The following is a 14,151-nucleotide window of genomic DNA, read 5'->3' as shown; positions in this document are numbered from 1 at the left end:
CAAACAACTCATGGTTTTAGCATTTCTAAAGAATACCTCTGTTTATTTACTAAAATGAAGAGAACTTATTTCTATTCATGTCGACTAAGTGTACATTAACAAATGTGTAAGGTACACATTTGTTGTGTAAGGTATTTGTTGTTGTATAAGGTACAAAAGCCTAAAGGCTTTTGTAAGGCTGGCCTTTGGCTGATCTAAATGCTTCTGAAATGAGTGGGCATGGTTTCACTGATTTCATTGTGCTTAAAGTTTATCTTCTGTTCTGTTACCTCATTTTTCAGATCTACTTAAATAATTTAAATGTAATCTCTACAACTATATGATACTTGAGTTATAATTATGGAGGGTAGAACCCCATGTTTCTTCATTTGACAGTGAAGTAGAAAACATGTAGAATAGCTCTTCAGCTCCTATAATTTGGATCAAGAGTATCTTCGTGTTTACTGAACTTGACCCTTATTCTTCTCCTTCCCAAACAACAAAATCAAGAAAATGAAAGGTTAAATTTAATCTTTCCAGGCACCAACAGGACTCAGAATTCTTCTCCTCACTAAGATACTAGGGTAAAAAGATGAACTTAACATTGACCTCTGGATCATATAATTTTCAGGCTATTTTGCACCTGTTGAGATCACCAAGAGAGATCCAAAGAAAAATTTGTTGTGGAGACTGCCAGACCAGCAGCTCACCAGTGTTTATAACAGTGGGAGTCCAGTTTAAGCACCAGCACTTATTGTGGCTGTAGCGGCATTTTACAGCACAGCTGTAGAAAGCAAAATGAAACATCGGTGCATTTGTACTGTGTATTCGTATTGTCTTTAGAAGGCCTGCATTTCCATGAGTGTCTTAATGATTTTTCAAGGCTTAAATTTTTGTCATATCCAATTCTTAAGACCTCAAAGGTTTCTTCATTCTCAGGAGAGGTCGAGAAACTGCCCTCTATCCATCAGGCTGATTTAGGATTTCTTAAGCTTGATTGTCTGAAATTAAGGCAACATAAAATTGTTTATCACTGTAAGTATCAAATAGGAAAATAAACTTCATTTATTTTTTTAGAGTAGCCTTTGGAGTTCTTTGAAATAACAGCAGCAATAACAAAGCAATAAAGACAATCTTTTCACCTATTTAACAATTACACAAAATAATCAAAGCAGCCATTAAACAGGACATGGAGTGAGTGTAGCTGGGGCTAAGGGGCAGTAGCACATCCTTTCCTCCATCAGGATCGCAAGCTTGTGCAGCATTTACAGTTTATGATAGAAGAGCGTGCGTCCCCCAGGTAACTCCACCACAGCTATATATGACCATGGAACAGGCTCTAAAACTTCTGGGTGCTGCTCCTAGGTTGTTTTCCCTCTGTTACTGGCCCCTCACATGCAGTTTCTTTTAATCAGCACTGGTTTTTGACTATCATACAATTTTTTTCTTAGCCTTGTATCTGATGTGTAGAATTTGGATCAGTCCTCCTGAAGACTTGCAAGGGAGTTTTGAGATGCAGATTCTTGTAGAGATCTCAATTTTATCTAGTCATGCAATACTATTCCTGAAATCTGTGTATAGGAGCAGATGTACCTAGATGCAGGTGCTCTCTTTCCATATCATTGCAGAATGGTGCCATCTGTTTCTGATACCTGTCACTCTACAGATTGCTTGTTATCAATTCTCTCAAAGTAATTTCCTCACTTTCCCTACCAAAATATCTGAAACTGAACAGTTAAAAGGCAAATAAATTGCATTCCCCATCTAAATCCTCATGGACTGTGTCAATTATGAGTATACTTATTATATCTCCTTAGTTCAAACACTCAGGTAGATAAAAAAGACCTGGGAGTTTTGAAGTGGATCAAAGGGGTTCCGTGATTTCAGCGTACAGTGGGTCTTCTCCCCTGGTCCCACCATCAGCAAAAAGGACATTCAGGATCAGGGCCAGTGTCATTAATATATACCCTGTTTTGTGCAGAGCAATGGAAGGGAGACATCAATGGCAGAATAAGCTTAGTAAGCTGCTTTTCAGACCCAAATGAACTGAGAAATTCAGATTTATCCCTGAGGAGAACAGCACAGTTTAATTTACAAGGACAGCTTATAATACTGACAAGGACAACATAGAGATGTGCACTTGAAATGTTCCAGTGAACAGGAAAGCTAGAAAGATGTAAGACAAAACAACCTCATGGGCTTCTGTTTTAATTAAAACTGGATGGATTTCAAGGGCTTCCCCCTACACTTCTCCCTATGCCTTCTGTTGTATCACCATGCTGCCTAAACAACCTGAGATTTTTGTAAGAAAAAGACAGATATTTATGGCTATTACTTTTATGAATTTCTTATTTTGTGATAATACCTACTGCCCAGTTAAGAGCCCCTTTAAATGAACAAAAGAATCTCTAAGAAAATATAATTCCTGCACAAACAGGCATACAGGCTTTAACTGACATGAAAATGGACAGAGGGCAATAGTTATGCTAGTTGAACTCTCTTAATGACAGAAAGTCCTCCCGAACATCCCTTATTGTATTATTTAGGTCTTGCAACATCATGACGTTAGTCTTGACAGGTTGTGAAAGCTGGTGTTCCTCTTTGCAGGTGCAAATCATGGGCTCAAAGAGTTTCAAAGGCTGCTTTGCACTTGCAGCTCTTGGCAGTTGCAGCATGAGATACTTGCAGGCATGAGGGATCATGGCCAAGTGCAAGGTCCTGCACGTGGGTCAGGGCAATCCCAAGCACAAGTACAGGCGGGGCGGAGAATGGATTGAGAGCAGCCCTGAGGAAAAGGACTTGGGAGTGCTGGTGGATGAGAAGCTCAACATGAGCCGGCAATGTGCACTGGCATACCAGAAAGCAAATCGTATCCTGGGCTGTATCAAAAGGAGCGTGGCCAGCAGGTCGAGGGAAGTGATTCTCCCCCTCTACTCAGCTCTTGTGAGACCCCACCTAGAATACTGTCTTCAGCTCTGGAGTTCCCAACACAAGAAGGACATGGAGCTACTGGAACGAGTCCAGAGGAGGGCCACGAAGACGATCTGAGCGCTGGAGCACCTCTCCTATGAAGACAGGCTGAGAGAGTTGGGGCTGTTTAGCCTGGAGAAGAGAAGGCTCCGGGGTGATCTTATCGCAGCCTTCCGGTACCTAAAGGGGGCCTACAGGAAAGCTGGAGAGGGACTTTTTACAAGGGTGTGTAGTGATAGGACAAGGGGCAATGGATTTAAACGGAAAGAGGGCAGATTTAGGTTAGATATAAGAAATAAATTCTTTACATTGAGGGTGGTGAGGCAGTGGGACAGGTTGCCCAGAGAAGTTGTGGAGGCCCATCCCTGGAAGTGTTCAAGGCCAGGTTGGATGAGGCTTTGGGCAACCTGGTGTAGTGGAGGATTTCTCTGACCATGGCAGGGGGTTTGGAACTAGATGATCTTTGAGGTCCCTTCCAACCCTAACCATTCTATGATTCTGTGATCATCTCTGCTGGAGCTAGCTCCCTGTAAGCTTAGCCTGGAGCCAGAAGGTAGTTGAGCAAGTTGGGAGATATGCTCCCAGTGGCTCCACATGAGCTGGGGATCTGAAAAAGTAGGAATACACTCCTGGGGTATTGCTCTGACAAAGCCATACTGCTTCCCTGTCTGATCTAGTAAAGTTGCCCTAAGGATCCGTTTGCACACCCAGGCCACAGTCTTAAAGATCTAAAATGTCTAAAGCACATCTGCCAAAATTACCTCTGGAACAATGCTCTATTTCACAAATTGGCTCAAACTCCTACCATCAGATGCATCTCTGCGGATAGATTCTTCTGGTTTTTAGGAACCGGGTAGGTAGTGTCCATGGCAGAATATTGTCCCCTGTTACCTTCATTGCTGAGGACTGGTTAGAGACACTGTTTCTGTACTATTTTTCAGGAACTGTATACTACAAAACAGCATAACTACAAGATATCCTTTTTTCAGATTCTTGCATACTCAACCCTTTCTGCTAACACAGAAATGTTCGTTTTTCCTCTGTATCCAGACCAATGTCTGCCGTCTCTAGTGACACAAGGGAACAAGGTGTCTGACTCTATTCTCTCCCTCTTTCTCAACTGACTCTAGCTCCTAGGCTAAAAGCTTGAGACGAGTGGGAGGAGCTGATGAAGAGAACCAGAGATTCCTGGCCAGTATAAAAAGCATCAGCTGAGAAGAGACTGAGGGTAGCAAAAAGAATCAGTAAGCTGTGCGAAGGTGTTGCCCAGCTGACCGTAAATGTTTGAAGAGGAGAGTTCTCAGAAAGCTAAGATGATAAAACAAATTGTCCAAGCAGTGGCTTGAGCAACCTGACACTACCAGAACACACTACCCCTTCTTGCTTCATCTTCATAACTGAGTGTATCCAGAGAAATGGACAGTTGACTTAAGCAGGATATGAACTTAATTTAGGGTGAAAGCCACACTTCCCTAAAGTGGCTCATCATGAGTAAGCGCTTTAGTTCTTGTGCCATTCACGTTAATGTGACACTGTATTTGAGCTGATAACCTAAAGACAAGATACACTAGTAGTTTCACATCTTTATACAGGAACAGGCTTGCTTCAAGCCAACTTGGAGCACTACAGAGGAGCCAGAGTCTGTCTGCATCTGTTTCTGCAGGCAGACCATGTAGTGATTCTGGTGTGACCAACGGTGCAAAGAGAGCAGCCATGCAGAGCCAGTGGTGTAACCAGTCAGCACTACGTGGTACCTGGTGGCATTTCTATATGTATTTGTTTTGTACTGCACCTTTACAAGTGTTATAAAGGGGAGAGCAAGAGGAACCAGCAAGGTAAATTGCAGTATCATTGACAAAAGAAATAGTGATATCCCGACAGCAAGCAACCCATGCTGTGTTTGCACTCAGGGAAGGACGGGTCCAGCCCCACATTGTCCCATTTAGAGGCAAAACAAAATCTGCAAAGGCAAAGTAAATCTGGCACCTCTGACAAGCCACCAAGCTTGGGGTTCAGGTGGCCAAAGAAATAGTGTGTAGAGTATAAATGTCATCCAACTGTTTTGCACATTCATGATTGGATAAGGTGAATCTCAACCTGGAAGTGCCCATTTCTCTCATTGCCATTCAGGAGAGTTCAGCATTACACATCAAGATGCAGACCCCTGTTCTTACAGATGTCTAACATAGGTGAGATGAATGCTTCCTCTAACGACCTCAGTTCTCAGTAAGACACTCTTAGGAGAGCTCTCTTCAACTCTTAACAGGCCTTCTGGCTCAGAGCTTGAGCCAAGATGACTGTTACAAAGCTTTGAGCTTTGCCCCCCAGGGAAACGTATTTCACTGTGCTCTTGGGTTTTTTTGAAAGTCATTACAGATCTGTGTGAATTCTACAAACCCTTTTTTCTTTTATAGGGCTGAGTCCCAAAGGCCTTAGAAACACATGAAGGTCATGTCCATACATATAAAGTAAGTGACTCTGACGATCTTTTCTTCTCTGCTTTGTAGGACATCCCAAGCAAAGACCATCCACCCCAAAGAATGGTTTGTCCCCCAAACCAGGAGAGAGTCGAGATGCTGAAAAGCAGTTCGTTCAGAGACTGAAGGAAAAGTGTGATGAGCAGTCCCGTCAATTAAGCAATATTCGAGATGAGCTTAAAAGGGCCAGCTATGGCTTTGATGTCTTCGCTATAACAACACAGCACTTTTTCAGGCAGGTAAGTGCAATGGGTACTTTTTGCCATTGGAAAGATACTTTGCCTTTACTGCAGTCACTTGCCCAAATTTATTCCACAGTCACTGAAACTTTGCTCTTGGGAGCAAAGTGTGTGATTTCTTTGCAACAGTAAGAGGAGGGAATTATTATTTGATGCCATGTATTTGAAAAATCAAAGTTCAGGAACTTGGAAGAGGAAGAATCGTGTGTCACAAGATGGGGCTTCAGGGTGTTTTTAGGAGTGAAACATGCAGAAACTTAGAAGTCCCAGTCCCTGATCACTACAGCTGGAATGGCAAGTGTAACTGAGGTACTGATAATTGTGAACAAATGCAAAAACAATCCATGCATTTAGTCAACCAAAGATGTTGGATGAAGGAAAAGATTTGCTTTCTCACAGTTCTTATCTACTCTTCCTCTTCACCACAGATTGGGCAGAATAGTCCCTGTTACAGACGTGCCAGTTCCTAAAGACATTAGAATAATATCATCACAGCGTTTAGGAGATTAGATTTAGCAAGTATAGAGAACATAAAGAAAATGTTGTCAATAATTAAAGAAGCTTATTTACTCGCTAAACTCAAGACAAAATGAGTAAAGTTTCAAAGATTACTACGGTAACCATGAGGGACTTGTAGGTATTGCTTGTTTCAAAAGACATTTAGTGGTCTGGGAAATCTAGCTGGGCTCTGAGGTCCAGACCTGTTTCACCTGATGCCCATGCATTTTGTACCATCCCAGGTTAAAGTACTGTCCCAACTACTTTGTAGAACAGGCAGACAATCACCAGCAGTATGGTCCAAGGTTTGGGTAATATCCTTGATGGCCTGTTTGTCTACTTTTGGAAAAGACAAGAGTAAACTTTCGGTATTAAATGGGAGAAAGAAAACCAAAAAACAAACCACAGACTCAAACAGTCTTTACAAATTCTGAAGTACTTTATTCGGTTATTTTTTATATTAGTGGGAAAGGTTACCTTTGAACAAATACCGTAGTTCACACTTTTCCCTAAGTAGAAGCTGATCTTGCCAGGGGAAGCTTCACTGAACTGAGAAAACAGGGAATTTAAAAAAATATTTTGAATACCTTCTCAGGAGATTTCCCCTTTCTATTTTTCTTTAGTTTTGACATTTCTGGGCTTGATGGGCATTTGTAAAGGGTTTTTTTGCTTTTTTTTTTTGGAGCTGTCAAATGTCCTTGATTAAAGCAGAGGGAAACAAAAAAGGGCAGAGCAGCGTCTGCTCAGCTTTGTCTATGTGCTGTCCACTGGGGAGACATTTTTCATCTCATGCCTCAGTCACAATTTGATGAAGGAATTCTGGAAGCTTGGGCATATCTCCTTCATCTCCTCTGGGTATGTTTTAAATGAGAACAGCTGCTACAGCTGAGCTCTGAGATGACTCTCATCCTGTTGGTGCATGTTAGATCTGTCCTGAGAATGCCTCCTAAATTGAGCACCTCAGGGGACTTTATTTAATAGAGTCTTCTCCAAGTGCTGGCCGGGCATAGCGTGGCTCACGTTCCCAGCTCCTCTGCACCAGGCCAGTGGGGGGTTTGTGGTAATACCTGAGTACCCTCTGAGTGGCTGGAGGACTTGGAAGTAAAAAAAAAAAAAAACCAACATACCTGTGGCATTTGAGCACCATCAGGCTTGGGCAGGATTAGCTATAGATTTTTTTTCAGATTCACTGTTGGATTCGCTTACCTGTGTTCAGCCTGAGTGTCAGTCTCTTCTGGGCTTGCCTGATAGCCTGGAGTACATATATCTGCACACCACTGTTCAGTGCAGTGTAAGACACTTGTTTCTTGCTGCTGACTGCTGGGAGCTATGTAACATGGACCCTTCTAGGCAAAGACACCCCTGGCTTCCCTGGGTGATGAGCTGCACAGTCAGCGTGAGCCCGACTATTATCCATTAGGCACTCAACTGCGGTACCTACATTAGGAGTACAGTTGCTTCAGGCTCCCGTTTTAGTGAATTGTGTGGCAGGTGAGCACTTTCGGAAGATTATTTACAGCACCAAAGATCTGAATTTCTGCTTGAACCACTTGCATGTCTTGACTAAGGCCTCCAGAGAGGCCAAAAGCTGCTGCACTTTTAAATTCCATGCTTAAGCAGAGAGCCTACATGTAGTGGGATGATCTGGGACTACCCAAGCAATTGTGTGGTTGGGCAGTCTGTTGTCTTGCAACATAGGCACAGACCTCCAAGTTTTTGAATGTCATTCGAAAATACGATCTGTAGACAGTTTCTGAGACGGCATTATTGTTTGAAGGCTTGAGCAAGATTGCGTTGGCTGGCTTTGAGTTAGGGCAGCATGGAAAAAGAAACTTTTCCCATTATAAAAATAATAATAATTGTGTGTGTTTGTTTCTGAGAAGCCTGCAGGCAAAGTGGTTGAGGTCTGAGTAGAACTACAGTTTGGCGAGGGAATAATACTCATTCAGGAACAAGGTGGAGCCTTATTCCAGAGAAGTTTGGGGTTGATTTGTCCAACGGGCAGTTCTGCTCTGCTTAGCAGAAGGCCCAATCTTACTTTGATGCCAGGGATCCTCTTCGGGCTGATAGTCACCCATAGCCTAATTTTAGTATGTCTCTCTCTCACTTTACGCCACACCAAAATAATGTTCAAAACACAGATTTTTATCTGAATTGGAGCTGAGTTCTATTAGAAATTGTGCTCCCAGGCAGCAAGGACTGGACTGAGTCTAAAAGCACCCTAAGGACCAGTGTTTTGCACACAGATAGGAGTCGTCTTGTCCCGTGGCTCTCTTGTCTTGCTTACACTGTTTCTGTTCTCTCTCCAAAGTTGGGGAAAGCACTGGTGCAGGTGGTCCAGCAGACATGTTTACCTGAAGAAAGAGAGTGTCAATATGTAGTAGAGAATATTGGCCCACACTGGTAGTTTCTTTGAGTGCTTTCCCATTTTAAGCACTCACGGTAGCAACCTTAAGGTTGCATGACCATTTTCTTTGGATTGTGTTGAAATTGCTTTCTGGTTGTTCCAGATCACTGCTGAATTGTGTCCTGGAATCGTCTCTTTCTCAGTTGAAAATGATCTTAATAAGCAAGATTCATTTAATAGGCATCAAGGAGTATGCAACATGTAGCAGCACTTAATATAGATCCATTAAATGACAGCTAAACCAATTTGCTGTCTTAGGAAAAAGCCTAGGCAATCCAAGCAGGTGATGACTAAGCCAGTGGACAAGAAAATTTAAAGCAGTGATTCTGACATAAGCATTTAGCTAGTTATGAAAAGTAGTGATTGCAGTACCTGTGGACAACTCCTAATTATTATTTAATTAGCAGATTAATTAGTTGAGGCCTTCAGATATGTACACATGACTCCTGTTGACTTTGGGAACAGCTTCAAACTTCTTCTGAAGAGAAGCAGATTGAGTTTGCCCTTAATGATGGATATTCATTATGTCAATACAACCCATATGCTATGAGGGATACTCCAAAGTGAAGAACTGACTGGCAGGAGCTGGAGTGATACCATGAAGAGGATACCGTGAAGACTTGTTAGAGCAAGTATCACGAACAGCTCCCTCTGACTTGGGTCACTCCTGACCTGATCTGTTATTTTAGCTCAGTAATAATGACAGTCCCAGCTCAGTTTCAGCCCTGTTCAGCGAAGTGGCCAGCGGCAGTCCGTCTTGGAAGTGGTAACAGTGCCATCTAAAGGGGAGTAGACCAAAGTGACAAATTCTGGAGAATAAGTCCTTCTGGACATAAATAGGGAGGAAAAAAAAAATCCATTTTCGTTTCTCTGCTGCACTCAGCAGACACGTTTGTGCTGAGGACCATTGTGGCCAAACTGCGCCAAGGCCCTGGAAATTGGGCTAATGCCTTTCTGCCAGTCCAGCATGCCAAAACAGCCAAAAAGTGGAACCCTGTTAGCAAGTTCTGCCTCTGAAATGTCAAATTTCAGACCTACAGTGCATGTGAGAACAAGAGATCCTTTCTGGGTTGCAGACCCCAAGGGTGGGAGAAGATAAGGGAAAGGGTTATGCTGAGGTAGTCTGCATGGCCTCGTGCTGCATTCTCTTGTCACAGTGGGGAAAACTGCTTAGGACAGGTCCCAGCACATGGGCACAATCAGATCAGCTGGGAATGGGAGAACCACACAGATGCCCTGAACAAGAGCTGGGGCAGCACTGCAGTATTTGATGGCATCCCAGCACTTTGTGTCCACCAACATTGGAAAAGACGTGTCACCAGTAACCAGCGTGTGTGTTTGTCTCCACAACTGAGTGTGGGTTACTTTTGGGTGGGTATACAATACGCATCTTCCAGACAAGTAAATGCCCATAGCAGTGTCCGGCAAAATCTAGGATGGACAAAAAACCACTTTTACCTCATTCAAATAACTGAGATATGTGTGTGCTTGTGTGTATTTTTCAGAGTAATGTTTCCGTCTTGTGAATGGACAATACGCCACCCAGTGTCATGTAACTATCTTGTCCAAATGCTAATGACCTCTTGTGTTAGAGGCAAAATTGGATGCACTAGTTGTAAGTTGCTTGGCACTTCCCACCATTGCCTCCAAACCCGTATTTTGGGCTAACATTTCAAGCGCTTATCTCAGGCTGTGCCCAAAATTGTTTATTTTCACAACTGTCTCTGAGAATGAGTTTCAGAGAAATATATCTACGATTTGTGCCTGGTGGTGACACAGCAATAAGAAGTCAGCACTTGTCAGAAAGACTGACCTGGATTTCAGGAGTATTTCTTTCCCAACATATGCAAAATATGTCAGAATTTGGCCCAAGAATAGTCCTTAAAAAAGTGCCACTTCTTTTCTCCCTCATCATTATTACAGCTTGGCTAAATTTCCTGTACTGAGCAAGTTCAGTCTTTTCTTTGCTCCTGCTGGAGATCAGAGCAGTCAGAAAAACTCAACCTTTTTATTCTATATCCTGGAAAAACTCCATTTTGGACTCATCAAACATGGACAATTTAGGGATATGAATCAAAACCATAAGACAAACAAAACACTTTGTTTACTTGGGAGGAAAAAAATAGAAAGAAGATTTGTAATCATTTAGGGCTTTCTAAACTGCTTTTTAAGTAGAAATGTGAAAGATTTGGTATTGGGGGCTACTAGTTACAATGAAACAGAGCACTAAGAATCAAGAGGTGCTCCTTTAGTTGCAAGCGTTACGATGAAGGCTCTATAGTGTGGCTGTTATGGGACCCGCCGGACACTCACACATAGTTGATCTGCCCAAGGAATGGATCATGGTTTGTGAACTGAAGGAAATTGCCTTCTGCAAGCCCCCTGCTTATTTGCTGTGGATGCTAATAGGCAGACAGTGATAAGGTAAGGTGCTGTAGGAGTAGAAACCTTTAAGCATCTGAATATGTTTCCCTATCTCATCCTCTGGGTAACTGGATGAGATGACAAACGAACAGCCTGTGAGGAAAATCACCACTGCTGTCAGTGCAGAGGATAGCATGGGTAATAAATAAGGCCTTGGGCTACATAATGAATGAAGATAAGAAAATTCAGAAATGAGTATTGACACGCGTATTCACTGGGTGTAGTGGCAGTGCTGTGCTGTACCCCGTGCTGTGGCTGTACAATGGATCCACCCCTCAGAGTGGGTCTCTGTCCACCTCAGTACTGCATCGCTTCACTGTGCCACTGCTGGTTTTTGGAAGCAGTCGCACATCCATCAAAGGGGCGTGGGGTTGTGAGCTGACTGGAGTGGTGATGATGATGGGGGATACTGGGTATTGTGAGAAAACAGAGAGAAATGCCTTGCTGAGAGCTCCCGGGTGGGCACTGTGTGAGGCGGGAGTGGGGGTGGGTGGTGCAGTCTCTCACTCCGTACATTTTATCTGTGTGCTCCTGTATAGCACAGGTTCCACGGCAGGATTTCCTCTATGATGTGGACTCACTTGCACAAGCTGCTTCCTCGCTGCAAATGGGACAATTAGATAACCTCTGCCTCTGAGGTGCACCCCCTTCTCCCAGGTCTGGCTGGTCTCCCTGCTCCAGGCTTGTGCCCTATGGCCATATGGCTGAGGAGGGGATAGGAACCAGGAAAGCAATAAAAAGAGGAGGCAGAAACTTGCTGGGCCAACCTTGTCTCTAATACAATGATTTTCTCAAACCTTGTCCTGTGAGGCGAGCAGCGGGAGTGAGTAACTCACCCCGCGGGAAGCAGGCAGTGGGCAGCAGGAGCATTTGGTGAAGCAGGAAGGGAGCAGCAGCAAACTCCTCTCCCTGCCTGTAATCCTGAGGTTGCAGAGCAGGCACAAAGGCTCTGCAGAAGAGTTTTAAGGGGAAACACTAAAGGCTGATCTTTGAGCAAATTCAGGTGGGACCATAGCTGGGAAAATGGTAGGTGAATAACTAATCGTGTAGTAAAAAGGCTGCTTCTTCCTTCTGTGTCAAGAAGAGATGCCTCAAACATGCTAATTGCACATGTTTTCAGTCAAATAGAAGTTAAAAATAGAACAAGTGAAAAAATACCTATATATGTAAAACTGGTGTTAATCAAGGGCTAATTATCTTCACCCAGCATTTGGCCACTGGGGACTGCACAGTGGAAAAGGAATAAAAAGGAGTGCTCAGAGGACTCAACTTAAGAGATGTTGGTAGAGACTTTTATTCTCCTCCTGTAGTGGCTGGCCAAGGCATACCACTGCCAGCACTTTGGAGGTGGGTTCATAGCAGTGCTGGACTAATCCTGATGGAAATAACTCCCTGACTCCGGAGACAGGAGGGACAGGGAGGCAAGTGAGCAGGAACCTGTGGGCAGCACAGGCAGCATATGCCAAGCTGCAGCAGAAATGGGGCTGTTTCACACAGTCATGGGCAAAGATGGTACTGGGATGGGGAAAGGCTACCCAGTGGTCCTGCCTGACCTCTCTCTCTCCTTTTGAAGCAGTAACTGATGCTAGGCAGCTCTAGAGGCATGTCACTGCTTTTGATTTCTGCATGTGGCTGCACTTTCAGCGTTTTACTCTACAGGTCATACCATCCAATGCACAGCACTGGCCTCAGGCACCTCATACTCAAAAGGGTCGGTTTAGATAGGACATGAAATGCTTCTGTCCCATCGCTAGGTAGAGCTTTTCACTAGTCAATACAAGAGTCCTGGGGCAGCTGCAGCTGAGGATGGACCAGAAGGGTCTCTCACCAGCTTTGCAGCCAAACTGGCAGCAAACTTCAGACTATTGCAGGTACCCTACACTGCTCCCAGACAGCGTGGCCTGCTCTGCTTCAGTCCCTGCAAGACGGAAGAAAGAAAGTGCAAGGAATCTCTTGGCTTCTCTGCCTGTCCTCAGTGGCTTTCTCACAGCCACTGCTGTGACAGTGCGAATTTTGTGTTTGGGGAGTGGAAGAACATACTTGCCTGGGAAGTGCTGGGGTAGTTAATTGGCCTTGTTTCGAAACAACCCCCTCAATTAGAGTGTTTGTATCCCTTGATTGGAGAAGAATTTTGTTAGTTACACATAAATATTTCAGATTTCAAGATAAAAAATAAATAGCCCCAGGCATTCTAATGCTCCTCTTGAAGAGGTTTTAAATACCCATTAAAAATTGAACATGGCTTTATTTACATGCTGTCCTCAAAGAGAAATATATTTAGACTGTGTGCCAAGCATCAGGTAACAGTGAATTTATTTCTCCTTTTGTTTATATTATTGACCTCTGTGTAAGCAACTGACTTGGGCAGCCTTGATTTTATAGTGCATTCAGAGGAAAAAACAGAATGATGGTCAGAAGTGGCTCTCGTGATGATGGCAGCCTCCAGGCAGGGTATTTAGCTTCTGGTGGGCTTGAGCATAGGGAGTAGTGTGAAAAGCAATGATCACTAATAGGCTCCAGTGGTATTGAGGCCTTCGCTCATGCAGGGGACAGAGCAAAACCCAAATCACAATGTTTTCATGCCATTCTCTTAAGTTCAGCAAAGGAGTCAATGGAAATGTGTCCCCTTTCTAAATCCCATGCATTATAAATACATCTTTCACTGTTAGCCAAAATTTTGTTTTCTGAGATTCAGAATTTCTTTTCCACTTTAAACTGGAGGATCTATTTTTAGTTAAGAATCCTGTTCTTTGCAAGAAACAATGGTTCTGCCATTCTCAGGTTACACGGGCACTGTGAGTTGCTGAATAAATGTTCACTTTCCAACCTCTTGTTAGGTTTGGACTTTGCTTCTTCAACAAGGAGCTTGGGAGCTCTGTTGTCTGTTTTCTCCAGGCCTGAGGACAATGTGAGGATCTCTGTCCTGCTTGGTCTTAGCACCACAGCCACTCAGCTCTGACTCCATCCATTATCCGGGAGTGCTTGTGCTTACTGAGGTTATGTTTCAGGGAAAAACCCTGAAAGCATCACATTATCTACCCAAGGAAATCCACTATAGATCTGGGCAAGGTTTGTTAGAGCCATAGCTTCAATCTGTCAATACCAAAATGTTCCAAAGGGTATATTTTGGACTCAAAGTGCCTGCATTTTTCCATGA

The 14,151-nt window shown here is 43.5% G+C and overlaps 1 protein-coding gene across 1 annotated transcript in view; it reads left to right on the top strand.

The window, feature by feature from the left end:
- MTUS2 (microtubule associated scaffold protein 2) overlaps positions 1–14,151 on the top strand; it is a 210,170-nt gene that overhangs the window by 146,433 nt on the left and 49,586 nt on the right. The window contains exon 6 of the mRNA XM_086613052.1: positions 5,457–5,665. Coding sequence (XP_086469178.1) covers positions 5,457–5,665 — 209 coding nt within the window. The remainder of the gene's footprint in view (positions 1–5,456; positions 5,666–14,151) is intronic.

The sequence above is a fragment of the Tauraco erythrolophus genome, chromosome 1, assembly GCF_009769465.1.
Source record: "Tauraco erythrolophus isolate bTauEry1 chromosome 1, bTauEry1.pri, whole genome shotgun sequence".
Classification (NCBI taxonomy): Eukaryota; Metazoa; Chordata; class Aves; order Musophagiformes; family Musophagidae; genus Tauraco; species Tauraco erythrolophus.
Note: the sequence above shows the minus strand (reverse complement) of the source record. Positions and strands in the feature narration are given on the sequence as shown.